General features: G+C 35.0%; 1 protein-coding gene across 1 annotated transcript in view; it reads left to right on the top strand.

The window, feature by feature from the left end:
- The window catches only part of CSRNP3 (cysteine-serine-rich nuclear protein 3), a 165,261-nt gene that overhangs the window by 17,347 nt on the left and 120,599 nt on the right, over positions 1-27,315 (top strand). Inside the window, exon 3 of the mRNA XM_012725931.1 lies at positions 13,290-13,378. Coding sequence (XP_012581385.1) covers positions 13,366-13,378 — 13 coding nt within the window. The 5' untranslated portion in view covers positions 13,290-13,365. The remainder of the gene's footprint in view (positions 1-13,289; positions 13,379-27,315) is intronic.

Raw genomic sequence — 27,315 nt, 5'->3', positions numbered from 1 at the left:
GACTCACTTAGTCACAGCTTCTGACTGAATGGAGTAATTATATTCCATTTTGCTGGCTAAGTACAGAGTTGGCTTTTATATTTCCTTGTTTGTTTTAAACCCTGAAAAAGCTTACTTTAAATTTGGCTCTAAACTTAAAAGCACAATTGAAACAAATTTTTTAAATAAAATTGTATGTATCTATAGCATAGTGAATCTAGAAAAATAACACTATGTGTGGTTTTAACTCCTTAGCTACCAGGAAGAGCAAATATAAAGGTAGTACTGATGATGTTAACAGTACTGTTCTCGCATCATTTAAGAGAAAAGACATGAGAGCTGAAATATATTATAGAAAATATTCCAGTTTCTCACATGTATATTTACCTAAAGCTAGAATTGTGAAGCTAGAGATAGTTCACAAAGAGCACAAGAATTAAGGTTGCATTAAATATAAAAGATACCTCTTCAGATTAGTGACAAAAATATTTTCACCTGAGGTTGTCATTTGTTGAGAAATATTTCTTAAATTTGTAACTCTCTTAATCAAAATCACATCCTTAGTTTGGGGTCACCAAGCAGTAGTCATGGACACTGATTCATAAGTGATCACCTAAATAAAGACTGTGGTTTGAGAAATGGACCCAAATGACTGTAGTGATTATAATTCCATTGACCACCTTCAAAATACCATAAGCTTTGTCTTTGTTCTTACAATGACTAGCTTTTTATGCTTGTTTCTTATGGTGATGATGAAATCATAGTGCCTCAAGCAAATGTCCTAGTGTTTCTTAAAAGATTTCAAGCACATCAGGCAATCTGATGCTTTCTGACAGCTCGAAGGAGGTATATTTGTGTGCCTGTGAATGTGGAAAAGAATTAAACCTGATCCTGCTAAAAGAAAAAGAGCCAGTTGATGCTATTTCTGAATCGACTGCAGTGTTTAACCATTTCACTCTGGAAAGCACATGTTTGTACTCTGAAAACATTACTTCTCTTTTGTCTGAGGAATTTGAAAGTAAACCTGGAATGTTTTAGGGCCACAGAGTCTTTGTACCATATGTTTTACATGTTCAGCTACAGTGATCTTCATGTGTTAGAATAGTTAAATAAGTCTCCATTTTACTGAATGCCACTGAGATTTGGGTTACGCTTAAAAATATCATTTTAAGTGCAATGAAGAAAGAACAATCATAAATATAACAAAGAATATTTGCTTTCAACAAAGGTGAACCACATAAAAACTGGAAAGATATTTTCTTTATATGATATTTAATTTGGGGGCATGAAAATTATTTGTAGTGAGTTAAAATGAAAATGGGCAGTAGGTTTGTTTCATTTGCTTTTATCTTGCTTAACAGTTGTAAGGAAGAAATTATAAAGATTTGATTTATTTAATTTGCAATCCTAAGAATTTGAATGAAATGTTATGAAAATGGATTTATGCGAAGAGCTATTACATCCTTAATGGATATGTGCATTGGTTTTAATTAGCATGGCTGAGAACAACAGCAACAAGAAGCCCCCAAACTAAACAATATTCAAACAATATCCAAAGCTTGATGTATGCTGGTGGAAAATAGAATGCTAAAATCACTAAGTATTTCTATTTGAAATGCAATAGTGGGTCCCACTGATTGTAACATTGTGGGGACCTGAAATACTTACTTGCAATGGGGTATGTTTTTATGTCTAATGAAATGCTAGTGTTAGTGAAAATATTGTACATTTTCATTTTAGCATATTGATAAATTTACTTTTAAATATTCACAATGTACACAAAATATTTCATTTTAAAATTTACTCTAATGCATACAATTTCTACATTTTTAAGATGTACATATTTTAAATCTACCATTGACAGAGTTTGGGATATTAGATACCACATTTGAGGAACTTGGTTTGTAGAAATATTAGCAAGCTAGTTTAAACAGTTGATTTTCCAGTATAGCCTTATCCTAGCTTGTAATTTCTCCCAAAATATTGTCCATAGTCCTTTTGCTATCCTAGCTTGTAATTTCCCCCAAATATTGTCCGTTGTCCTTTTGGTATTCTGTATTTAACTTTTGTTACATGCTGTTTCTATGATGATGGTCACTTTGATTGGGAAAGGGTATATGTATTTATATATTTTTTTTTCAGAGACAGGCCCTCATTTTTTAAAATATTTTATTTATTTATGCATACAAGAGCTAGGTTATAGGCCAGACGTGCAGGGAATAAGAAGATTCATCATAGGAAGGGAGCAGCAGGTGGGATAGGAAAGGTCTGCCAGGCTATGTGGGTCACCTCCCTGGCTGAGGATCGAACTGGGTGTTAACAGTGACTGTGTAAAGCTTCATAGTGCTTAACCTGTTGTACACCAGGAGGGCCCAAGATATACACCCTTTTTTTTTTCTTTTTGGTTAAGATTTATTTATTTATGTATATAGAACTGGGGTACAAGCCAGAGTTGTAGGGGTGGTGAGAGACAGAGCAGGGAGCAGAACAGGCACATCGACAAATTACACTGCTGAGGGGAGCAGCAAGTGGGTCAGCAGAGGTCTGCCACGCCATGTGGATCACCCCTGGGGCAAAGATTGAACTCAGACCAAAGAGGCTGTTGCTCACTTGCAATGCTACATCCTAGTCCATTGTGCCACCAGGGAGAACCAACACACACTCATTTTAAGAAATTTTTACTTATCAAAAGAATCGATGAAAGTGATAACTAAAATGGTCATTAACACTAATATTCTATGTTAAGATCATGGCTACATAAAACATTTTTCCTGGATTTTTGAAAAATATGCATAAAACTAGAGAGACTGCAAACAACAACAAAAACCTACTAGTAAACTTAACTAACTCATGCCACAGTGACTGGCAGTAGCTTGAAAGCAGAAACTTTAACCCCTGTGCCACCAGGAGTCCCCTAATTTGAAATTTTTAATTATAATTATTTTAAGTTCCTTTATGGCAAGGGCTGCATCCTGTATTTTCTTGCATTATTTAACAATAATCAGAACACCAAGATTTGATGAACATTTTATTATTTATAAGTGTTGCACTAAATGCTTAAACAAATTATTTTATTTGATACTCACAAATTATTTTATTTGTACTAAATAAGTTTATATTTTGATAGCCATATTCATAACCTTTTTTTAAAAAAGGACATAACTTAATTGATCAAATGGTTACTACCATTTAAATACAACACCAATGGATTGAAATAAGCTTATGAATTGTATTAAAATTGTTGGATACAACGAGGGTCACTTTGAACAGATTAAAAAAGGCCCACAGAAAAAATGTTTTCATGTCAGATTTTCATGAAGTGTTCAATTTATGCACTCAATATTGCCAGTATAAATGAAACCACTTTAAATTCCTACAAGATTTTACTGACCTTTACATTTATTAGTAACTCAGATTTCAATATTCTAAGATTAGAACATTGTAATATTTTGAATCAATATTTTTAACATTTATTTATTTTTTCAAAAGGCCAAGTCTAGAAAATGTATTTCTGTTTAAGGATTTTTGCTGGATTTTTCTAATGGGGAAAATTGTACAGAACCCATATTACCATACAAGTCATTAAATCTATGAAACACACTATATAATGCATTACTATATGGCCAATAAAGACAGTTGGGAAAATGTATCTATTGTCATAAAAACATTCATATTAATAAAGAAGCTTGCAAAAAATAGAGTTCTATCCCATTTATAAAATAGTAAGGTATCAGTTATGAATGTTGTAAGATCCAGAAGTACAAAGAAAAACACCTTTTCTATAGAAATATAGAAAACCCTGAGAGAAGTTTTCTCTAAATAGTGAAATTATGGGTATTTTTTGTTATCTCTGCATTTTCCTGTATCCACCCCGTATCTATGCATCTTCTAGATTACTTTCATAAATTTAGCATAATGTGTTTTTTTTTTAAAGACTTATTTATTTATTCATATACAACTGGGGTACAAGCCAGAGATGTAGGGACAGTTGAGGCTTCACCAGAGACAGAGTAGGGAGCAGAACAGGCAGATCGACAAAGTACACTGCTGAGTGGAGCAGTAGGAGAGACAGCAGAGGTCTGCCACACCACATAACATGCTGCTTTGATATCTTAGGTCTGCCACACCACATAACATGCTGTTTTGATATCTTATGCTGTTTTGATATAAATCCCTAATAATGGAAATCATAGTCCCAACAGTATTATGTTACTTATCTCCAGAAATCCCACTTCAGTATTTGAATACCCACCTTCTGAATATCCTATCTTTAACTGGTACATTGTGCAGAATGGGGGGAAAAAAAAAGTCTGCTGCCCCTGCCACTTTGCCCTGGAGAGGATCCATCATTAAATGGAAACAGATTTTCAGGGAGGTTGTGATTATAAATTCAGCCTTAAAATAAAAATGTTTCTTGACAAGTAAAGTCTAGCTCTCAGTTCTAGATCATCAAAACAAAAACTGGTAATTTCTTTAAGAATTTCAAAAATTTCTGTTGTTTAAATCAAAACCCACTTATTTTACAGTTAATTTGGAGAATTGGCAAAAATGATACAGATATTGTCTGAAATGGGTAAAAAAGAACATCGGTTCTTACTGTAAATAAATACAGTATTTGATTGGGCCTCCTTTAACTTTTTCAAGTGGGTTGAAGGATAACTCATCCACTTACTTTATAAGAAAAAGAAAATCTCTAAATTGTTAAGGTAGGATGAAAGAGGACCAAAGAGATCTGTTTAGCATCCAACATATTATAAGTGAAGATTAACTTTCAATATATTTTTGTTTCTTTGTGGCCAATATTTATTTCGATAGCCTCCATCTGGTACTGATCTGCATTCTTTTTGTAGTCTGATTACCAGGCATGAATCAAAGAACACTACTGAACCCTCTTCTGAGAAGGCTGAATGAAATGACCTTTTGAGTTTCCTTTTTTTAAAATTGAAATTTCTCATTTAAGATGAGGAAGAGAACTTAAACACATTCACATAATGTCTCTTACTGGCAATCCATAGCTACATACATTCCTTAATTTTATTTCATTTACTTAATACCTGTCTTTTTCTTAGCAGTTCTTTGAAATATTCGGATAATGGTCATGGTTCTATTATTCAAGACTTTATTGCAAGTGACAAAAGTCCTACACAAAGTAGTTTAAACAAAAAAGATAGTTTACCTAATGAAGAAAGACAGGGTGAGGGTTTAGGCAAAAATGAACCTCGTACTCAAATGACAACCTCAATTCTTTCCTCCTGTCTCCCAATAACTTGGCTCTATTTCCACTATGGGTGGGCCTCATTTTTTCCTACTGCACATTGAGGATTATAGGTTTTTCCCAGTGATTTATGGAAGATTCTGCACACACAAAGACATTCATATCCTCCTAGTACTGTGTCCTTCCTTCTATTCTATTCTTCCTTCCTCCTTTCTTCTTTTCTTTCTTCCTCCCCACTCCCTTCCTTCAGAGCCATATGGGTCAGCTCCCTGGCTAGGGATCGAACTGTTGCTCTAAAGCTGCTGATAGCTTCATAGTGCTGAGACTTAATCACTTTTGCCACCAGGAAAGCCCAGTGCTGTGTTCTTGAAGGTCAGAAGTAGTACCTGGCTTCCATACCTGGCTCCAACAATCTAAATACTGCAATGTCACCTATTGTCATGAAGATTAACTTAGTATGTCAACTATGTGCCCATTTGTGCTTAGATCCAACCTCTGTCCTCCTTCAGAAATTGCATTCTTTTTTAAAAAAAAATTCTTATTTATGCACACAAGAACTGGGGTACAGGCCAGAAGTTCAGGGGGTGAGAGGATTCACAGAGTGGGGAGCAGAACAGTCAGATTAACTGAGATACACTGCTGAGGGGAGCAGGGGGTGAGACAGGAGAGGTCTGCAGCATCATGGGATATGAACTTCTCTCACATAATATATGTAATGGATACCTCTTTCCTTTATCCACACTTTATATTTGACATTGGCACATGTGCTGCATAGTTTTATATGCAAACAAATTAATTTCATAATAATGGATATCCTATTTCTGCTTTCCACAAGATTCGGTGTTTCTGAAGTGTGGAGAAAGTATGTGAACACTTATTAAATGTGTACCAGACACTGGGCACTTTACACAGGGGAATGTTTGTGAAACTCCATCTTACTGAGGCTGAGAGGTTAGGTTATATTTTTGTGTAACAAAAAGTTCGTGATTTGTTCCCTGTTTTTTTTTTAAAGATTTATTTATTTATGCATACAGAACTGGGGTACAGGCCAGATGTGTGGGGGGTGAGATGATTCACCAGACACAAAGTGGTGACCAGGACAGACAGATCTACTGAAGTACACTGCTGCGGAGAGCAGCAGGTAAGACAGGAGAGGTCTGCTGCACCATGTGAGTCAGCTCCCTAGCCAGAGATTGAACTCTCACTGAAGTGGCTGTGGCTAGCTTCGTAGTGTTTCACTTTAACAAGTTGTGCCCTCTGTTTTTTTAAGAGAATGAAAGTTGTCAGCAAGTAAGCATTCAAGACTTCATTTGGGCATTCCTATCCTTCAGGGCAATAACAGTGTGGTTTGGAAAAGCCCACCTTGACAATTAAGATAGGTGTTGTAGGCTGCCTCATTAAAAGTTGAGCGAACAAATGCTGTAAAGATCTCCCTGTTTTATTCCTGTCAGTGAATATTGCTTTTCTTTTTTTAGGCTTGATTTCTATTTTCTGCAACTGAGCAGGAAAGTACACAGACTAACATAGTCTGCAATTTAACTGTGTTCTTAAACCATCTGTAACAATTTATACATTTCCTAGGAATTTGAGCATTCTAGCAGCAATTCTCCATTTTTTCCCTATGATATCAAGGAGCCCTACAATCAATTTCATATTTTCAAAGTTGGCTTATTTTCTTTTTAAATATTTATCTATTTATGCATACAAGAGCTGGGGTACAAGCCAGAGATGCAGGGGGTGAGAGGATTCACCAGAGACAGAGTGGAGCAGAACAGAGATATTGAATACACTGCTGAGAGTAATAGTCAGTGAGACAGGAGAGGTCTACTGCCCCATGTAGGTACTTCCCTGGTGGGTAATTGAACTCATGCTGCAGTAGCTGTGGAGAGCTTCATAGTGCTGTGCTTTAACCCCATGAGTCACCAGAGAGGGCCCTCAAAGTCAGTTCTATTTCAAAAAATTGTGGGACCTATATCCAAAAAATATTCAGCTTCAAAATTATTACTTTGAATATTATTGGTTAGTCATGAATAATACAGAATTTGATTAATGTTCTTTTTTCCCCTCTCCCTCTTTCCTCCTCCTGTTCCTCACTCTCCTTTTTCTCTATTGCTTAACTTTTTATTCCTCTTCCCTTCTATCCTTAATTCATATCTCTTGCCCTTCTACATAAACAGTCTAGTTTATATCTTTTCATGTTTTTTTCAGTATCATATAATCATAAATGTGTAAGCATTCTGATTAAAGTCTTTTGTAAAAAAAAAAATGGGTAATGTTATATATTATACCTTTCCTTGTCTTTTTTTTTTTTCATTAAAAAATACCTTATGGAATTCTCTAAGTTATTTGTAATGCTTCTATTTTATTCTTTGTAATGGCTGCATAATATTTCAAGTATATAAAGATCACATTTTAGTCAGCCTTTTCCTTCTGGGTTCTTCTTGGGCTGCATAATAGTATCAGACAGGTTAGCAAAGAAGAAAACAATCAGATTAATAGCATGCTTATGGAAAATTCAAATGGTTGTCAACTCTAATAAATAATGGAGCAGGCAAGGAATATTTGAGTTTTAGGAACTGGTACCTCAGAGAGATGGAGACTTCATATGACAGATGAAAAGGGTGGCGACATCCTTACTCTGAGAGTTAAAGATGAAGCACATAGGTAGAACATCTTTACTGGTAAACTCAGAACTGCATGACTGTTCCACACTACATTCTTGCTGAAATGAAAGGAATAAGTGCTATCATTTCGGACATTTTTTTTGATAGTGTGGTATTATTTTATTATGTTTTAGCACATGTTAAGAAAGATGAAAACTCATTTTAGTCACATGATAAAACAGGTGAGTTAAATGCTGCCTATATTTTTGATAATTGTACTTTAGTATGTGTGTTAAGGTGGAGAATTAGAGTATATTGTTATTTAAGGAGCTGTTCTAGATAGAATCAATGTGACTATCATGTAGGGCTTAATTCTTAAAAAAAATTATGGTGGGACCTAATGTGGCACTTTGGTCTTTCCTGCTAGATTCTTTTTCCTACTTTTTTTTTTTTTTAACTTTTGTCAGGATGTTGTGTTTCAGAGTGAATTACACTTTTGCTGGCAGGCATATTCATTATGAATTTTTTTAAAGACTTATTTATTTGTGCATACAGAACTGGGGTACAGGCCAGAGGCACAGGAGCGGTGAGAGGTTTCACCAGAGACAGAGTGGGAAGCAGAACAGTCTGACTGACAAAGTACACTGAGGAGAGGAGCAGCGGGCAGGTCAGGAGAGGTCTGCTGTGCCATGTGGATCACCTCCCGGACAGGCAGGGATCGAACTCATGCGGAAGCGACTTTAGCTTCTTAGGCTTTAACTGGCTGCACCAGCAGGGAGGGTCCCATTATGCAATTTTTTTAAATATATATGCATACAAGAGCTGGGGTGCAGGCCATAGGTACAAGGAGTGGGGTGAGAGAATTCATAGGAGACAGAGCAGGGAAGCAGAGCAGGCTGACTGACTAAAATACACTAATGAGGGGAGCAGCAGCAAGACAGGTAAGGTCTGCCACACCATGTAGGTCAACTCTCTGGCCAGGGATCAAACTCATGCTGCAGTGGCTGCTAATAACTTCATAGTGCTGAGACACCCTGCAGTATTGTTTTATGAGATGCAATTAAAACTACAATCAAACTATTGCACTGAACTAAAATTCAAGTTCTTTATTTGTGCTCATAGATTGATATTTCTTTTGGATATGAAATATTATTTTTTGGCTGCCAAATTTGCAGAAGTGATGAGCTTAGGAGTCCCAAATGCTATGATTCTAAGAAGAACAGGTTTTTTTTTGTTTTCAAGTTTATTTTTGTGTAGAAGAATTGGGGTACAGGCCAGAGGTTCAGGAGTGGAGAGTGAGAGGATTCACCAGAGACAGAGTGGGGAGCAGAATATGTGGACTGACTGAAATATACTGCTGAAGGGGGTAGCTTGCAAGACAGAGAGTTGTGCTGTGCCATGTGAGGGTTGGCTCTTTGGCAGGGGATTGAACTCACACCATCGTGGTAAAAGAACTGATACTCAACCCCTAGGTCACAAGGAGGACCCCTAAAGTGTTCTTAATTAGAGAGATGTTGCGTTACATCCACCAACAAAGTGCCAGCGATCCTCTAGCATAGTCCTTTGAATTGCTGCCCCCCACCCAGCGCCTTTTTCACCACAGCCCCTCCCACCCCTGTGGTTGTCTCAGTTCTACACTCAAATTTCTAGGCTTGGCTTTGGTTTGGGTTTATCTGTCCCTTTGTTTTTTTTTTTCTTTATATTCCATAGATGAGTTAAATTATCTACTATTTGTCTTTCTCCTTCTGACTTAAAGGTTTTTTAAAAGACACTGAGTTATATATTTAAAATAACAAAAACTATTTGGAGACACAACTCCAATAATAAGCAAACAAAATAAAAAGAAATAAATGAGACTCTTAAGTAGAAAAGTTCATGTACAGTGAAAGAAATCATAACAGAAACAAAAAGGCAAGTGGATTTTTTTAAGAGAATTCATTTGACAGGGGATTCATTTCCAAAATATATGAAGAACTGATTGAATTTAAAAATTTAAAAAAAAAGCAACCCAATGAAACATGTGTGCAAAAAACCTAAATAAACACCTTTCTAGAGAAGCCATGCAGTCTACAGGCACATGAAAAATTATCATGATCACATTTTATAAGGGAAATGCAAATCAAACCTACAACAAACTATTATATCAACCCTGTGATAATGGCTTATATCAGAAAGACTGAAAACAAATGTTGCTGAGGATGTGGCAAAAAGGGGAAAACTTACTACTAGTGAAAATGCAATATGCTGCAGTGTCTATGGAAAACAGTATGACTATTCCTCAAATAAAAAATATGATCAGCAACACCTCTACTACTTAATTATGCAAAGACTATGAAGACACCAATATGAAGAGATTGGTGTACTCTAAGTCCACGCAGCATAGTTTGCAATAGCCATGTCATAGAACCAATGTATGTTCCTCTCCCCAGACAACTAAATAAAAAAAAATATGGAATTTTTATTAAATGAAATACCACCCAACTATTTTGAAAGACAAAATTGTATCTTTGGGGACAAAATAGATGATATTGAAGTGATTCTATTAAGTGATCTCATTTGCATTCTATAAGTAAACAATGAAAATAAACTGGCAAAACAAGAATAAATCTTAGATTCTGTGAAAAATATTCAGGATTCTAAAGGAGATTGGGTAAGTAGAAGGAAGGATAAGAGAAGGAAGGAGACTTAATGGAGGGTGAGTGAAACATGCACACATAGCGAAGCTTGCAGATGAATTCCCCAAATTGTAAAATTATGTAAGTGAGTATAGCAATTCAATAACACCTAGAGGTTAAAAAAAAAAACAAACAAAAAAAACACGACCAGAATCTGATCTTAAAGCTGAGTCAAGGCTACCATGGAGAGCTGACCTTCAACCATCTCCCTGAAGTCTAGCATGGCTATTGATGGCTATTGATTGGAACATGCCAACAAGAGTTACCTGTTTCACTGACTCTAGAGAAAGGTTGACAAACATGGTGAGTTTCTTGACTCTGAATGGAAGCTAGAATTTGTAGAACAGTTGCAGTAACCTTCATGGGCAACCAGGAAGCCTAGGAAACTGGAACAAAGAGAGGTGTTCTCCATCGTTCCCTCTACCCTACAAGATTCAGAAATTTATAAAAGTAAGAAACTGATGCTCATCAATGTGGTGGTGTGCTTTCCTGTGTCAGTCTAACGCATACCAGACGAGGGACCTCCATTCATGGGTAATGGGGCTTCTTTCTGGCTCTACCTGTAGACCCTAGTCTCTCCTCCTCACCTGTTGGTGTGTGGAAGTCTGAGGGCATGGGATGCCTCTGGCCCCTTCCTTGTGGCATGGAGGGACCAAAGCTAAAGCTAGCTTGCTCTTCCCAGCTGTGTCCCACAGTTGTCTTCATGGTACTGGGGGTGGGGCTCAGAGAGTAGGTGTGCCCCACCAGGAGCCAAACCTCACAGGTCTCGCCTTGACCTTCTTTGGTGCCCCTGAATGGCTCCAGACTGTCCCTCAGGTGTGCATTGTTTTGTCGTATTCTTGATGGAGTTGGTCTCCTGGGGTCCCTACTGTAGTGTCCTCTAAAGAACTGTGGGTCCACATGGTGTAAATGAATGAATGAATGAATAGATAAATAAATAAATAATAAAGAGTGAGCAAGGCATACTTGCCTCATATGCATGGTGGGTGCCTTGTGGTCTCACTGAGGCTCAGAAGTCTAAATGACTGTCAGGGTGTGACTTGTGCAGAGCTGCTGGTTTAGACCTGACATGGGGTATTGTTGTTAGGGCCACATTCTGCAAGAAGGTCTTTTCTATGGAACTTGAAGAGGAAGCCTTTGCATTTTTGAGCCTCCCCCGACTCTACCAATAGCAGAATCATCTCTCACCTTTGTTGCCTGAGGCAGCTGCTAGAGCACTTATTAGTGGGGTGGAAAGTAGGGTGGAGTGCCTGTTCTTTGCCCCCTCCCCCCAACACTGGTTCTCATGGAATTTCTCAAGTTGAACTGCTGATATTAAAACAGACCAGATGTGAACTCTAAATGTTAGGTGTACATTTCAAATGATGATATAGGTTTACTTCAATCTTATTTTTCATGAAAACTAATAATTAGAAATTGGGTTTTTTTAGATGAGTACAATAAAAGATTTATGAGGCTAAATGGTGTTGCATTTATATTACTAGGTATGTTCTGAGTCTTCTGGAAATATCATCCCCCCTTGAATATTTTTCATAGTTCTTGTAATGGATATGTTTTTCCACCATCAATCTCATATGTCATTTTCAGGCTGAGACCACCCATAGGACTAGACTTTCACTCAAGTAGCACTGTGAACATTGTAATGGGCACAGGTCTGGGTCACTGCAACGACTTCAGATTCCAGGCAAAATGGCACTTCCCCCTGAACTTTATGCCCAGAGGTCTTGTGAGAAAAAAATAGTAGTCTCCTGATTTTTCTGAGGTACCATTTCTAGGTTTATTGCTCTCCAAAGGTGTGTGAGTCTCACATGTTTGCACACACATTTTTTACATTTGTGTAGAGACATATGATTTACCTAATTTTTTTTTTTATGTAAGCCTTGTTAATTCCTTGGAAAAAGTGATTTTGTACATTTTATTTTAAACCTTTTTTTAAGATTTATTTATCCATACAGAACTTGGGTACAGGCCAGAGGTGTGGGGGCAGTGACAGGATTCACCAGAGACAGAGTGGGGAGCAGAACAGGCAAATTGACTGAAAAACACTGCTGAGCCATATGGATCACCTCCCGCCCTGGATGGAACTCACACTGAAGTGGTTGGGATAACTTGCAGCACTGCTTTAACCCTTTGTTCCCCCAAAAGGACCAAATTTGTACATTTTAAATGGGAAAATACAGGTGTCATTACAGCCAGAACAGTATCACTTCCTTACATTATCACATAATCATTTTAAGTTATGGCACTGTAATTTTAAAAACAAGATATTTTATAAAGCATTTTTAAGAGAATGTTATGTTTGAATTATTTTCTTAAAACCTAGCTATCGTAAAACTGCAATATATAAATGTTTGAGTTAATTTTAGAATTAATTTTTTTTAATTTATTATTTTCTGTATGCATATAAGAATTGTGGTGTAGGCCAGAGGTGGGGGGTGGGGTTGATTCACCAGAGACAGAGTAGGGAGCAGAACAGGCAGAACAGATGTACAGAAATACACTGCTGAGGGGAGCAGTGAGCAGTGAGACAGGCTGCTCCATGTGGGTCACCTCCCCTGGCTGGGGACCGAACTGAGGCCATAGTGGCTGGTGATAGCTTGATAGCACTGAGACTTTTAACACCCCCACCACCAGAGAGGCCCTCTTTCTGCACAAATTATATACAATACAATCATTCTACTGATAGAGATATATCATTTATATTCCAAGATTCCTTTTGACTTGTCATTGTGTCATATTTTATATATTTATACCTTGTCAGTTTTACTATTGGAAAATATAATCTTATGTAACGTATTATAATTTTTGTTTTTTAAGGAGAAAATAAAGAGATATCAACAGACTGAAAAGATGTTTTCAGAGGCATAGAGTCTTCGAGAAGATATTGCAGTTCATGAGATCTCAAGGTTAGCAGTTTTTATTCTTTCACAGATATGAGCTATAAAATTGTAACTTTTCCAAGTTGTTATTGTTAATGTAAAATTAGGTCTTGTCAAGATTTTGAAGTTACTTAAAACTGAAATTTATTATTTAGTTCAGTTGAGAATGGTTAAAAGATGATTTTAGTGGTGAATAGTTGATTACTAAAGTTTGCTCAACTTATTTTTAAAAGGTAACATCGTTAACATAAAAATAAGCATTTGGCATCCCTATAAGATTTTATTTCTGATTTGTTAAGAAAACACGTATTTAGTAAATTTTAGCTTCTTGTGTATCTTCAGGTGCAACACACTCAAAGTTTAGAAGGATAGCTCATCAGCAATTCTACAATTCTTTCAGTATATTCCCTGACTTTCCTAGGTGCAATTAACAAGTTATACTTTTCTGGGAAAATATGCCCTCAATAAAACAGTAATTAATGAATGAATAAGTGAAAGGGTAGTTGGTGATATTTTCTGAGTATTTATGCATAAAAAAATTGGGCTAGAGGCCAGAGGTGCAGGGAGGAGTAACAGGCAGATGGACTGAAGGGAGCAGTGGGCAAGAAAGGAGAGGTCTGCTGTGCCATGTGGGTTAGCCCCCTGGCAAGGGATCAATCTCTTGCTACAGTGGCTGTGGATAGATTGATAGTGTTGCAATTTAACCCATTGTGCCACCAGAGAGGCCCTATTTTCTGAGTATTTTAGAGCAAAAAATAAACCTACCATTTTAAACAGCTCATTATAACAAACTAATGTAAAATACTCATTTGTGTTCTTCAGTTACAATGTAGATTAAAGTGGTTTGTGCTACTGGAATATCTTGAGAAAGTGAATGATTGCTGACTTTATATTTTAAACAATATGACTACCAAATATTTATAATTTTTAATGAAAAAGTATTAATTAAGGACATTGTATTTGATTGGCTTTATCAAGCTTTCTTTAATGTCTTCATTTTTTCCTTACTCATCCAAAGATTTTTTCCATGTAAAATGTCTTTGGAGCTTGCCATATATAAAAGAGTGGGCTAAGTGCTTAGCTTGTTTCAAAATAAGTAAGACATGTTTCATGTTCTCAGGAATTACCCAACCAATATGTTACTCAGAAATTAATTTTACTATTAATGCAAGTAACACATTAAAAAAAAACAATTTAGATTTAAAAAGGCATGTAATGAATTATGAATTGTAGCGGGAGTTGTTTGGTGATTATTCATATATTCATATTATGGCTTTTATTAACCTAGAATACTGAGAGTTTTAACAGTGGGAGTGTTGAGCTAGTCACACCTAACTGACCTTTTGGTATAGACTAAGTACAACACCAGTAAGTAACATGAGATTCTTAAAAAGTCTTTTTTTTTTTTTAACTACAACTGCAGATTTTATACTATAGAAAAGTTATGTAAACACCTATAAAAGAATAAAGGTGAGCATTGCTTACCTGTTTTATTTTTTTAAAATTCTAGTATATTCAGCTGCTTTATTAAGCTCACCAGAGAATTAAATCATTTCCCCCATGACCTACTAAAGCATAAAGGGAAATTGATTTGAAAGGAATTGATGTTGTAAATCTCTTAGGGATCCATATGTAAATAGTAGCTGGATGAGTAAAAAGATCTGCTATGGTGTGGGAGTCCAGACTCTGTTTGAAATGGAATTGTACACATCAGGCTTATTTAAAAAAAAAAAAAAACTTTAAAAAGGTGATATTTTAGGGATTTAAAGCAAGTCAAGTAATGGAATACAGTAAACTTCTTTTTGGGAAAGTCACTGAAGTTACCTGTTGTTTAACTGTGTGGTCAGACAGTGGTTAAATTAATTTATGCAACAGCCACAACTGTTTAACAAATTTATCAAGTACCTACTATATCAGTGATTAAAGCATACTAATATCATTGATTAAATAGAAATTATAATCTACTAGGTACAAATATAGAGCTGATAAAAACTAAACTTATACGTGTTCTTAGATGGTGATAGTGCTATGGAGAAGGAGAACACAGGAAAGAGAATATAGAGGATAAGGAGGAGTGGAATTTTTAAATAGACTTTAATGACTAGTACTACATAATTTATACAGAAGAGGTAAATACTTTGCACACATAATACCAACAAAACACAAGTGGGATGAAATACAGCATCTGCTGATAAGTTTTCTAAATCATCATTTGTTCAGGTAAAGGTTGTTAGTGTATGTAAAGTAACTAGTGTGTCTCTTCATTAATTTTACCAGAAAGAATTTTTTAAGATTTATTTATTTAGGCTTACAGAACTGGGGTACAGGCCAGAGGTGTGGTGGATGAGAAGATTCACTAGAGACAGTGTGGGGAGCAGAACAGGAAGATCTACTGAAATACACTGCTGAGGGGAGCAGTGGACGGGTCAGAAGAGGTCTGCCATGTCATGTGGGTCACCTCCTTGGTAGGGGAATCGAACTTGTGCTGCAGTGGCTTCAGAGAGCTTCATAATGTGGTGCTTTAACCCATTGCACCACCAGGGAGAGCCCAAGAAAGTTTTTTTTAAAGATTTATTTATTTATGGATATAAAACTGGGGTATAGGCCAGAGGTACCAGGGCAGTGAGAAGATTCATCAGAGACAGAGTGGGGAGGAGAACAGGCTGACTGATGAAGTACACTGCTGAGGGGAGCAGCGGCCGGGTCAGGAGAAGTCTGCTGAGTCATGTGGGTCACCTTCAGGGCTGGAGATGGAACTCATGCTGAAGTGGCTTTAGCTTCTTAGTGCTGTGCTTTAACCGGCTGCACCACCAGGGAGGGCCCAGAAAAAAATTTTTTAATGACAATACATTCACTAAAACTACATGAAATACTTTCAAACATTTTGTAATAAAGAAATATATGTGTGTGTATTAATCCATTTACTTCCTATAGGAGTAAGAACTGGAAATACTCATCTGTATCTGGAGGAAAATTAATTTTTCTTCAATTGATTAGTTATAAACTTATGTAGTTAAGGATTTCTAGAAGATACATAGTGCTATAAGGCTTTGTATGGTTTTTTTTGTTGTTGTTTTATCATTATTTTAGGAAAGCATTCAGTATTGGGATTGAAGATTAAAAGAAATTATTAAAATACCACTTCATTCACATAGTATGCCAAATTTTGAAAGGACCTACGTCCTCCTTTGTATATTTGATTTATTAGAAGATATGTAGAGAATTGTAAATTAAAGTAAATCAATCTACTTGTGATTATCAGCAAATGAGTCATCAGATTTCTTTTGATGGCAACTTAATTGGAATTTCCCTAAGAAGTATCAGTTGCTAAACACAAGCGTTTGGAGAAGTCACAGCATTTATAGATGATCCTGCCCTTTTTTGGCAATCATCTACACTAGATGAACTCCTCATACACATAACATTAGCGTAGAAGTCAATCAGTCTTGAGTTTACTGGGAAGAATAGAAAGGTTAATATATCAATATATATTTTTATTTTTAGTAAGTCAATGGAGAAAGAATATATAACCATCTAAACAAACAGTAAGCTTTGAATTAGGAGATCTCAAAACCTATTAAATGTTGCAACTCCTTCCATCTCAAAAAAGCAGGTGTAATAAATAGTACATCATCTGAAGGGAATTTATTGTCCATTGAGGGAGTAGTAAAAGCAAGTACAATGTAAAGGTTATGGTTGTTTAGAGACTCTATCTTAATTAAGCCAAAGCAGAGTGTTTATTACATATTGCCTTGTACAGAGAAGAGAGAGTCTGTTAGGTTGGTCAAAAAGAGGCAAATGGTATTGTCTGTTTAAGAAAATCAGTAGAGGGGGCTTCTCTGGTGGCTCATGAGCCACTGGGAGGGACATGAGTTTAATCCCCAGCCAGAGAACTGACCCTCATGGCACAGAAGGTCTCTCCAGTCTCGCCAGCTCCTTCCCTCAGCAGCCTATTTCAATAGATCTGCCTGCTCTGCTCCTACTCTGCTCTCTGGTCAATCCTCTTAACCCTCTGGACTTTTGATCTACACTTCAGTTCTTGTATGCATAGATAAATAAAAATAAATCTTTTAAAAAGAAATAATGAGAGATACAGAAGGCTGGTGGAAGGTTATGGGAAATAAAGACTTTTCATAAAGTGTCACAGTCCAGAGATAGATTACTTACAAACCAATATTGAGCATTATTGCATTCATCTAGAAATGTTGAAGAAAGGAGTTAGTGACTCTTACTGGAATATGACTTTTCAAAAGCAAGTAGCAAAACCATGTGCTTTCCCTTAAATTTTCTTTCTTCCTCCCTTTGTATATTTGTTTTATAAAAGCTAAACCTTAGAGGAATCATTTGCAAGTTTTATATGGCAATCCAGTTTCCCATGCAACTGGTGATAAGTTGTTCCAGTACAAATAGTGACTCTTGCTTCTTCTCACAGACTACACTTGCAAATACGCGTCTTTGAATCTCCCATCATTGACATGCCTATACTTTGGGTGTTCCTCTTCTCCCACTTTATCATGGTGACTTTCATACCATTCTCATTCTTCCATTGTTCTTACAAAGAATTGGTCTTATCAAGTTTCTCAACCTCAGCACTACTGATATTTTGATCTTTGATCCAGCTGCTTATTGTGGGAGCTATTTTGTGCCTTATAGGATGTTTAGTATCATCCCAGGCACCAGGTGACAGGTAGGATCCCACACCCAAGTTATAAAAATCAAAAATGTCCTCTGGCATTATGCAAAGATTCCTTGGGGCAAATTAACCCATGAGTACCTCTGGTTAAACCCTAACCTCCATAACCTTAATAAATGTCCAGTCTGTATCAACCACAAAATTTCCTGAGCACCTGCAACATCTCATTCTCAAATTCAATGACTCAACGGAGACACTAAATTCCAGCCTTTCTTGTTAAAGTAAAATTCACTTTTGTTTCTCCATGTGTGTTTTTAGTTACCTTTTATTTGCTTTTGCCTGGACTTGTATCTAAAACATGTTGTACAAGATAATGAAAGTGAATATACAATAAGTGAGGGACATAGGGAAAAGGAAATATATGATAAAAATATAAGGTTAAGTCAGGAGTCATGTAAGTTTACAAATGAACTTTGCCTTCTATTTCTTTTTCAAAGAATTCTGTGTGACTTTAATCTTTCCATGTTTGGCAATTAGCTTGGACACCAGCAGCTTATCCTCTATATTTCTCAGCATGTCCACCAATGCAACATGGAATCCAAGAGAGAGTGAACCCTCTTTTCAAGCACATCCAGGTACATGAGGGTTACAGGAACAAATCAGACCATTCTGCAGACTAAAGTTTTCTAATCTGAGTTAGGCCTTCAATAGCATTCACTAATCCTTTCTCTCTGATTATGGTCAGTCACTATTTCAGAAGTTTATTACCCTCCTCAGACTACACAATCACTCTCTTTCACTGTCAGTGCACTGCTATTTTAACAAGAAAATTGAGGTCATTGTGTGGCAGCTACTTTTGATTCTTTGCAATCCCCCCCACCATCTACAACTATCAATTTCCTTACTTTCTTTCCTCCAATCTTAACTATATAAAATGCACATTACCAGATATAATGATCACCCTTAAATAGGGAGACATAAATAGGGAGCATTATACCAAAATATTTATAATATATGATAGTATTATAATGTAAATATTAATATTATAAGTAGTATTTCAAATAAAAATCATTTCATAGAATGGTTAGTGATGTGTTCTTTTTCTTTATTAATTTCTAAATGCTCATGATTTTCATGTAAATTTTTCAAAACCTCCTTACCTCTTCCTATACCAGATCTTTTACTACTACTGTATTCACCATCTCATTTTTGTGACCTAAGACACAAAAATGTGAAGTAACAGGGTTACTCCTTTTTATTCACCAGACACATTCAGAATGTTATGCCCAAATTCCACTGAGTTTATTCTTCATTTTAGTCATCCTCTCCTAAGAGCTACATTCTCTCTGCCACAGGCTTAATTCTATTACTTTTCATCTATCACCTGGATAAAGTGACAGCTTCTTCTTCGTGGATTTCTCTAATTTCATTTGTGTCTCTTCAAGCCATTTCTCAATATGGCTGTTCTGAAGTCAACTTAAACAGCTGATCATGACCTTCATTTATTCTCTTAAATTTCATCAAAAACTTCCCATACATTGATAAAATGAAAGATTCTTGTCTCAATTATCTGACTTCTGCATTCTTCCTCATCTTCACTCACTATGATCAACCTTAATTGTCTATTTCATCAGGTCTGAGCTCTTTTATAATTATCCCTATGTTTCATACCTTTCTGTCTTCACATAGATGCTGGTTCTGTTTGAAATGTCTTCTGAACTATCTCTTTCTCTTTTCTGTGCTTCACTAACTCCTTTTATACTGAAAGGGCTAGATCTAATGAATCTTTCAGGAAATCTTTTCTGCGTTCTAACATATCATGTTTACTATATACAAAGTAATTGACCACTTGATTCAAATTACTTACCTATATGTTATCATCCAGTTAGACTAGTGACCTCTGAAAGTATAACTTCTGGTGTGACCAAAATTGATTGAGAAACATTAATGTTTATTTTTATGTTTCTACATTATTTTTAAGTTTTATGATTAAGTGTTCATAAGCTAGTATATTTATAGCATATTGCATTATATTATATATAAATACAAGTATCTAAATAAGTAGGAGTAGAATGCATACAGAAACAAACTGGTGGGGATGTATTATTTAAAATGCTTAGATTGTTTCTCTGAAGCTTCATGATGACATGGAGAATGCATTATTTATATCAGCATATAGCAAAGTGTTGGGCACATAGGGACTCTGTTGAACTTAAATGAAGTTAAAGTTAAAACAAACTCATGTTCGTGTTCATAAAATTAGATATGAAGTGATTAAAGATTCAGATTTAGGTAGAAAATTATCTTTTTATCATGTTTACTAACCTTGAAGTGTATGAGCATTTGAGGGAATTTGAGAGAGAAAAAAATGGAAAGCAGTAGAGAAGAAAATCCATACTAACATAACTTTCAAGGTTGCAAATGTTTTTAAATCATGAGGAATATGATATTTAAGCAGATGCATGTTTAGAAATTCACAAAGAAAGTTAAAATATCGTCATAAACTAGAAGATCTATGAGGATTTATAAAAGGGAGTATACATATTCAAAACAAATGTAATTTTGAAGATAGGGTATATTTGTAGATCCCACTTCTACAAGTTCAAAACTCCAAGGTCCTTTAAAAATTCTTTTACAAGAAACTGCACAATTCATATTTTACATATAGATGTGCATTGGGATAGCTGTCAAACTGTTCTAATACTCATCTGACACAAGTCCAGAAATCTAAATGAGAGAGAATAATTCATTCAAATAAGTTTGATTACCTTCTAGTGCTTGAGCCTTTTATTTTTAATAAAATTACAATTACAATTATCTATAATTCTGCACAAGAAAAGTCATCTTTTGTGGTTTGACCAGGATAAATGAACAGAAAAGTGAATCAAGTGTTTACAAGCTAGGTTTGGATGTTGTTTGCAGGGCAAATTTAAAATATATTCTCAAAACAGCATCAGATGTTGGAAAAGAATCTTTTCTAATTAGTTTTTAAGAAATCTTTATGAATATGATGAATTTAGGAAATCATTTTGGATTCATTTTCTTATAAAGTACAATAGCTTTATGTTTTCCTGTCTCTATTTCAAGCAGCATACTGATTCTAATTTTGCTTTTTCTTTAGGTTTTTAACAGCAAGAGAAAAATAAGTGTCTAAAATTTTATGTTAGTCTTGGACAATTCTGTTATACTCTAAGGCATACATTTCCTGAAACAATGTTATTTTTATCTCACTCAGGATTACAGTTAAGAGTCAAAAGAAAGGAATACACGGTATGAGCTATTTCTCATATGGCCTCATATGTTAATAAAAAATAAAAACAGATGGAATCCATTTAAGAACACCTAAAAAAAATACCTTACTTAGGATAAACTTTTTTTCTCCTTGAGAATGATTATTCAAAACTGGATAATATGATTTTTTAAATATGACTTATTTATGCATACAGAACTGGGTACGGGGATAATGAGAGGATTCACCAGAGTCAGAGTGGGGAGCAGAACAGGCAGATTGATGAAGTACAGTGCTGAGGGGAGCAGTGAATGAGACAGGAGATGTCTGCTGTCCCACGTGGGTCACCTCTGGGGTAGGGTATAGAACTTGCACCTAAGAAGCTGCAGCCAGCTTTGCAGTGCTGTGCTTTAATCCATTGCATCACCAGGGAGGGCCCTATATGATATATTTTGAACAGGAACATTTAAGGAGTTGTCTTCAATTTGTTTCCACTTGGTAATATCACTTAACCATTTAGTTTACAGACAGAAGACGTTGTAGCTTACTTTTTGTTATTAGATACATATTGGAAGTGTTTAAAAAAAAAGATTGCAATTTTAAGCTATTTTAATTTTTTTAGGTCTCTAAAGAAAGATCTTTGACCTAAATTACAGTAAAAATTATAAAAATACAATTAGAAAAACATGACTGATTTTTTCCAAACTCTGATTTATTTCTAAGCATGACTGATTTGTTTCCAAACTCATCATTATCATCATCTCAGATGAAGTGAGGAGCTATTCTGCTTCAAAACCCATTTTGATGCATCCTGTAGCAGTGGGGATCCCTTACTCAGTCAGCTCTCGCTGACAATCTCTTAAGGCTAAAGGTCATGCCAAAGTGTTAAAAGAGGCCAAGCTGCCTTGTGCACACATTGTGTGCTCCATGTTGAGGTTTATTGATGCAGTGGGACTAGAAAAATGAGAGCAGAACCAATTTTCTCCGTGGCCTTCACCCCTTTTCCACACCATAAGATAACTACTGTTATCAAAAGAAAACTAGAGTTTTCCTCTTCTGTTTTTTTATCAAGCTAAAATAATGGAATTTCTTTATTCTTCTCAAGGATCTTTTACTAGGTCAAATATAAATCTCAGCAGGGTATTGCTTATATTGAAAACAAGTAGGGTATTTCCATTTCCTTTCTTCTATTGCTTATATGTGGATTATAAAAATATCAAAACAAACATGTTTACATTTGAAGGATTTATACTGTGTTAACAAGAGTTAGGAGATGTGTTTGTATGTGAGCAAAATACAAAAATATATTATAGTTTTCAATAGATCTACTATAGAATGTATATATTGTTAAAATCAATATAACATACAATGGATCCAAAATCTCAGAGAATGAGTTCTCATAATTGTAAAATTTGAAAAAATTACAAAGCTAAAATTAGTGTGTATGTGTATATATATATAAATATATAGATATGTATGTATAGTGAAATTATCTTATCAAGGACTATATTACTTTCTGTGCTTTAAAATTAAAGGCTCAAAATTGGGTGTTTTCCACTAATTCAAGGACTAAAACCTGGTACTCTGAGAACTGAAGATATGTTTTGTTTGGCTATCAAAAAAATTTTTTAAGTTAAATTTGCTGACATAACAACACATGTTACATTAGCTTCAGGTCTATTTTTAGAAGGAACCTACTACTTATTTTCTTAATTTGTACTATTTACCCATTTTGTTATCTATCTGGCTCTGAAGTCATGAGAGTTTATAACACCTGATTTAAAATTTGTTTTTGTAAAATGTTAAATGACAAATATATCTAAAGGACTCATAGGTGGATAGATATACATTCTTTATAATGTGTTTGAGGGTTATTTGTATTGACATGTTTATTAAACATGAATTTCTTTCACTCTTCCATCTTTGAACTTTTACAGAAACCTTCACATAAATCTATGAAGACTATGTAGTGATATATCAGTTATATAAGTGAGGATTTGAAAACCTTTCAAACAATTCCAATATGATTTAATAAATTATAGTAAATCCATATAATGGAATCTGATATTGTTCTTCAATAAAAGAATTAGGTAGTTCTATTATACAAGATACCAAGTAAAGATTATAAAGTGAAAACTGAAAATGGTGAATTTATTGTTTCTGTTAATATCTCATTTTATTAAAATAATAATGCATCAGTATATTATCAATATATACCAACTGTTCATGGTATCTCTCCTTTATAAGACAGGACTATGATGCCTTTCTTGCAGTCTAAACTTATATCCCTATAGCACTTAAATTATTAGAAAAAACATACAAATGATATATGATATATATTAGAAAGCTAAACTATAGATATCCAAAGCACTGAAAGTTCCTATGGAACGTATCAGATAAAAAGAAATCATTTTCCCTATGTATGCTTGAGGTGTGGCTTGACTATTGATGTACTAAGAAGAATGGTATATACCATGTTCTAAAAGCTAGACAGTCAGATTATGTTTACTTGCAGTTTCTGATTTTCTTATTTTCTCACATAAATGAATAAAATGTATATTTAGAAATATGCGTATTTGAATTCGTATACTCATTAAGGAAGAAGTACATATTTGTCATAAATACAAGTACAGAATTTAAGTGGCTATTTTTCATAGATATAAGAATAGAAACATCTGGAGTCACATACACATAAAAGAATGTATACTGGGATAAGATCTGTTCTAAATGCTTTAGATGCCTGTTCTTTTGACTCATTTAAAAATCCTGTTTTGGAAGAGAGTAAAAGCTTAGTCTCCCCATTGTTAAGAATAAGATCTTGCCATCTCTGTCTTAATCATGAACTAGGAGTAGATAGCAAAATAGTTGGCAAAATTTAGATGCCCTGTTCTTCGAGACCATTTGGTTGACAAATGGGACAGATGATATACAAGATGACCTTCATGTCATCAGTATAGGATGAGAATGAGGCAAGCTTGCATTCAGGGAAGGAATTTATTTGCTAGCCTTGGGCAATTTTATGTGTGAACTGATCACAGTGACAATTTTATTGTCATGATGAGAGAGAATTAAAACTTTGCTGGCTTAGAGAAGAACTTGAAAAATAAAAGGGGATCATAGTCTGAAAAATAAGAACATGACTTGGACTTTACCATCATTATCAAAAGCAAATATATACTAAAAACCCACTAGATGAAAGACATTAAATGAAGTGTGGCATGACTGATGTATTAAAACCATGTGAGAAGCTGATAGGATAGATGTATATGCATGTGGTTGATTTCATTGTATATTTAATCACTCTAGATATCACCAGAATTGGTAACATTTGACAGTATCTGTTTCTCATGAATATATAAATCCTTGCTTCAAAAAAATCCATACAGAAGTTTGCATGTACTGTGAGAGGTTCACTCATCAGTTGACCCCGTAGAACTGAAGCTGCCAGAGGCAGAGGAGGGAGAGCAAAGTGAGAAAGGAACACAATGGATTATAATGGAGGACTAAGGGTGTTTTGTGGTGGGTGTGGTGTGGTAACACTTACCTAAACAGAGTGATCCTATGCTACTAAGTCATATACAATGATATAAGCCAGTCTTACCACAGTTAAAATTTTCAAACATTAAAATTCTTAGTTTATACTGAAAAGAAGAAATAAATTACTTGCTTTCTTAGGTCAAAATTAGAGATGGAAAAGATGGTCCATTGTTTAACCCCAGGGTAGATTCACATTAATATGCTAATAATGTGAGTCCCAAATTCATATCAGTTAAATGTGAACCAAATATGTCAATACAACCTTGTTGAGACTTTGTCAGTTTAAATACAGAGTGTCATATATCTAACTGCTTGTAAAATGGTAGTAGTTTTATTACTGTTGTTTTATTGAGGTGTAATTGACATATAACATCAGTTTAAGGTCTACAACATAATGGTGTCATGTTTGTACACATTGCAAAGTGACCACCACCTTAACACTAGCTAATATTCATGACAGTAGGTAGTTGCACATTGTTTTCAAGACATCAGACTTTTAAGATCTATTCTTTTAGCCACTTACAAATACATAATGCATTATTAACTGCAAATAAATAACTGACTTCTAGATTTTTCTGGCTATTTATTGACCTTGTGTTTTTGAAATGATTTTTGAACATTTCAAGAGTTTATAATGTAGAACATGTCAAATCCTTTAGTTCAGTACAGTAAGTAGAAATGTGTATAAAATTGTTTGAGATCTGTCACAGATATAGTACAGAATCTGCTCATATATATTCCAAAGTGATATTTAATTGCGACCCATTATCTTAGTTATTTCACATGTATCAATTATTGGACTCATTAAATGTTATATCATAACAGAACAAGATTTTAATTGTGCTTTCAATTAAATAAATGAATAAATTATTTGCATTAATATTAATATGTATTAATTAGAAGCTGCTCTAATACCATATGTTGCATTGGGTAGAGCCATTCTATCAGAGGGTGGTATGCCCTAAAGGGGCCTGGAAACAGGATATATAAAACAACAATCAGACAGGAAACTGCCTTCTGTTTCCTATGCGTATCTAAATGGATTCCAAAAGAACTCTCTGCAGCAGTCCAGAGCTCCCTTTTTCATATCACTCTATTGTCTCTGTTGCCCAGGACAGAAGACAAATTTACCTCTTTAAATGTCAGGAGAGAAGGATGGTAGATAACAAACCTGACTGTTACACATTCAACTGTTCTGGTTTTTTTTGTGTGTGTGTATGTTTGTGGCAAAAGGACAAAACAAAGGAGAAAGCAGCCACTTAATGAGTGCCAGTGGGTTTGAAGATATGGACATCATGAATACTAAGCTTTGGGGACTTTTTGGCTACCTGGTAAAATTATTCCATAAAAACCACAAGGAACACCAAAGCCCTTAGTATTAGGACTTACCCCAAATTTTCTAAATGAGGATATCCCTGGGTCACAGATGTACAATGAATGACATTTATCTGCTTTGCACATCAATGTTGTATTATGAATTACGAAAATAATTTATTGTCAACAACCAATATCTTTTGGCAATATTATAAGTCTAAATAATGATAACCATTATAATTACAATTATCTTATAATTATAATATAAATTATAAGTGCATAATATAAAATTATTATTAACCTTAAACTCAGTTGTTATGAATTACTAGCAATTACTCAGAATGTAACACTTTCTCTTAGGGAGCTCACAACATTATTTTTTAATTTCATTTATGGTACCTGAAAGAACAATAATTTTATTATTCCATTTTCTTTTCTGTGTCATCTTAATGTTTCCGTACTTTTTTCCCCCTCTTGCTTTTTCTCTCCACCCTCCCTTCTATTTTCTTCTCTGATTGATTTTAGAGTTTCCTTCTCTCACCTTAATTAAATTTATGACCTAACACTGCTGCTTGCCTTCCATTTTTCTTTATGATTTGTTCAATTTAGAAAACATTTATTAACTCCCAAATGCACCGGCAGTGAGAGTCCTGAGCAAAGAAGAAATAGCTTCTGTCTTGAGGAACTGTGGAACTTTTTTCTTTATCTCATGAGAAAGGTTGAAAAACAAAACAAAACTGAACTAGCATGTTTAGGATAAGGAAGAGGACAGGCAGTCTTTATCTTTAGCACATCAGCAAAGACCTGCTGTTCCTGCATTACCCTCAGCATTTCAGTTTTTCTACAGTTCCTTAAAAGGGCAAAAGCTTCCATTTTCTACTATGGGAATGTCTATAAATACAGATACCCCTGAGAGAAATCTAGTTAATTAAGCTCTTCCTATTTGGGATTCCCATGGTGTGTTATTCAATTTCTTTTATTATTATTATTATCATCCTCATTGTATACTGCCATGCCTCTAATTGTGCTATTTCCCCTAAACCAAAGGAGACAAGTGGGAAAGGCTATCATGAGGCTTTGGCTTCTAATTTCCAGTCATACCTTCACGCCCTCACTAGTATTCTAGCTTTCTTGAGGATTATATCTGCTGGCTCTTCTACACTAAGTTATTCAGATAATGGTGATCTCTGTGTTCTACCCCCCACTTCCATTCTATCTCTTTCTCCCTAATTCTTGAGGTAATGGGGACAT

The sequence above is a fragment of the Condylura cristata genome, unplaced genomic scaffold (assembly GCF_000260355.1).
Source record: "Condylura cristata isolate star-nosed mole 26May11 unplaced genomic scaffold, ConCri1.0 scaffold00002, whole genome shotgun sequence".
Taxonomy (NCBI): Eukaryota; Metazoa; Chordata; class Mammalia; order Eulipotyphla; family Talpidae; genus Condylura; species Condylura cristata.
The sequence above is the reverse complement of the archived record's forward strand: the minus strand, read 5'-3'. Positions and strand labels throughout refer to the sequence as shown.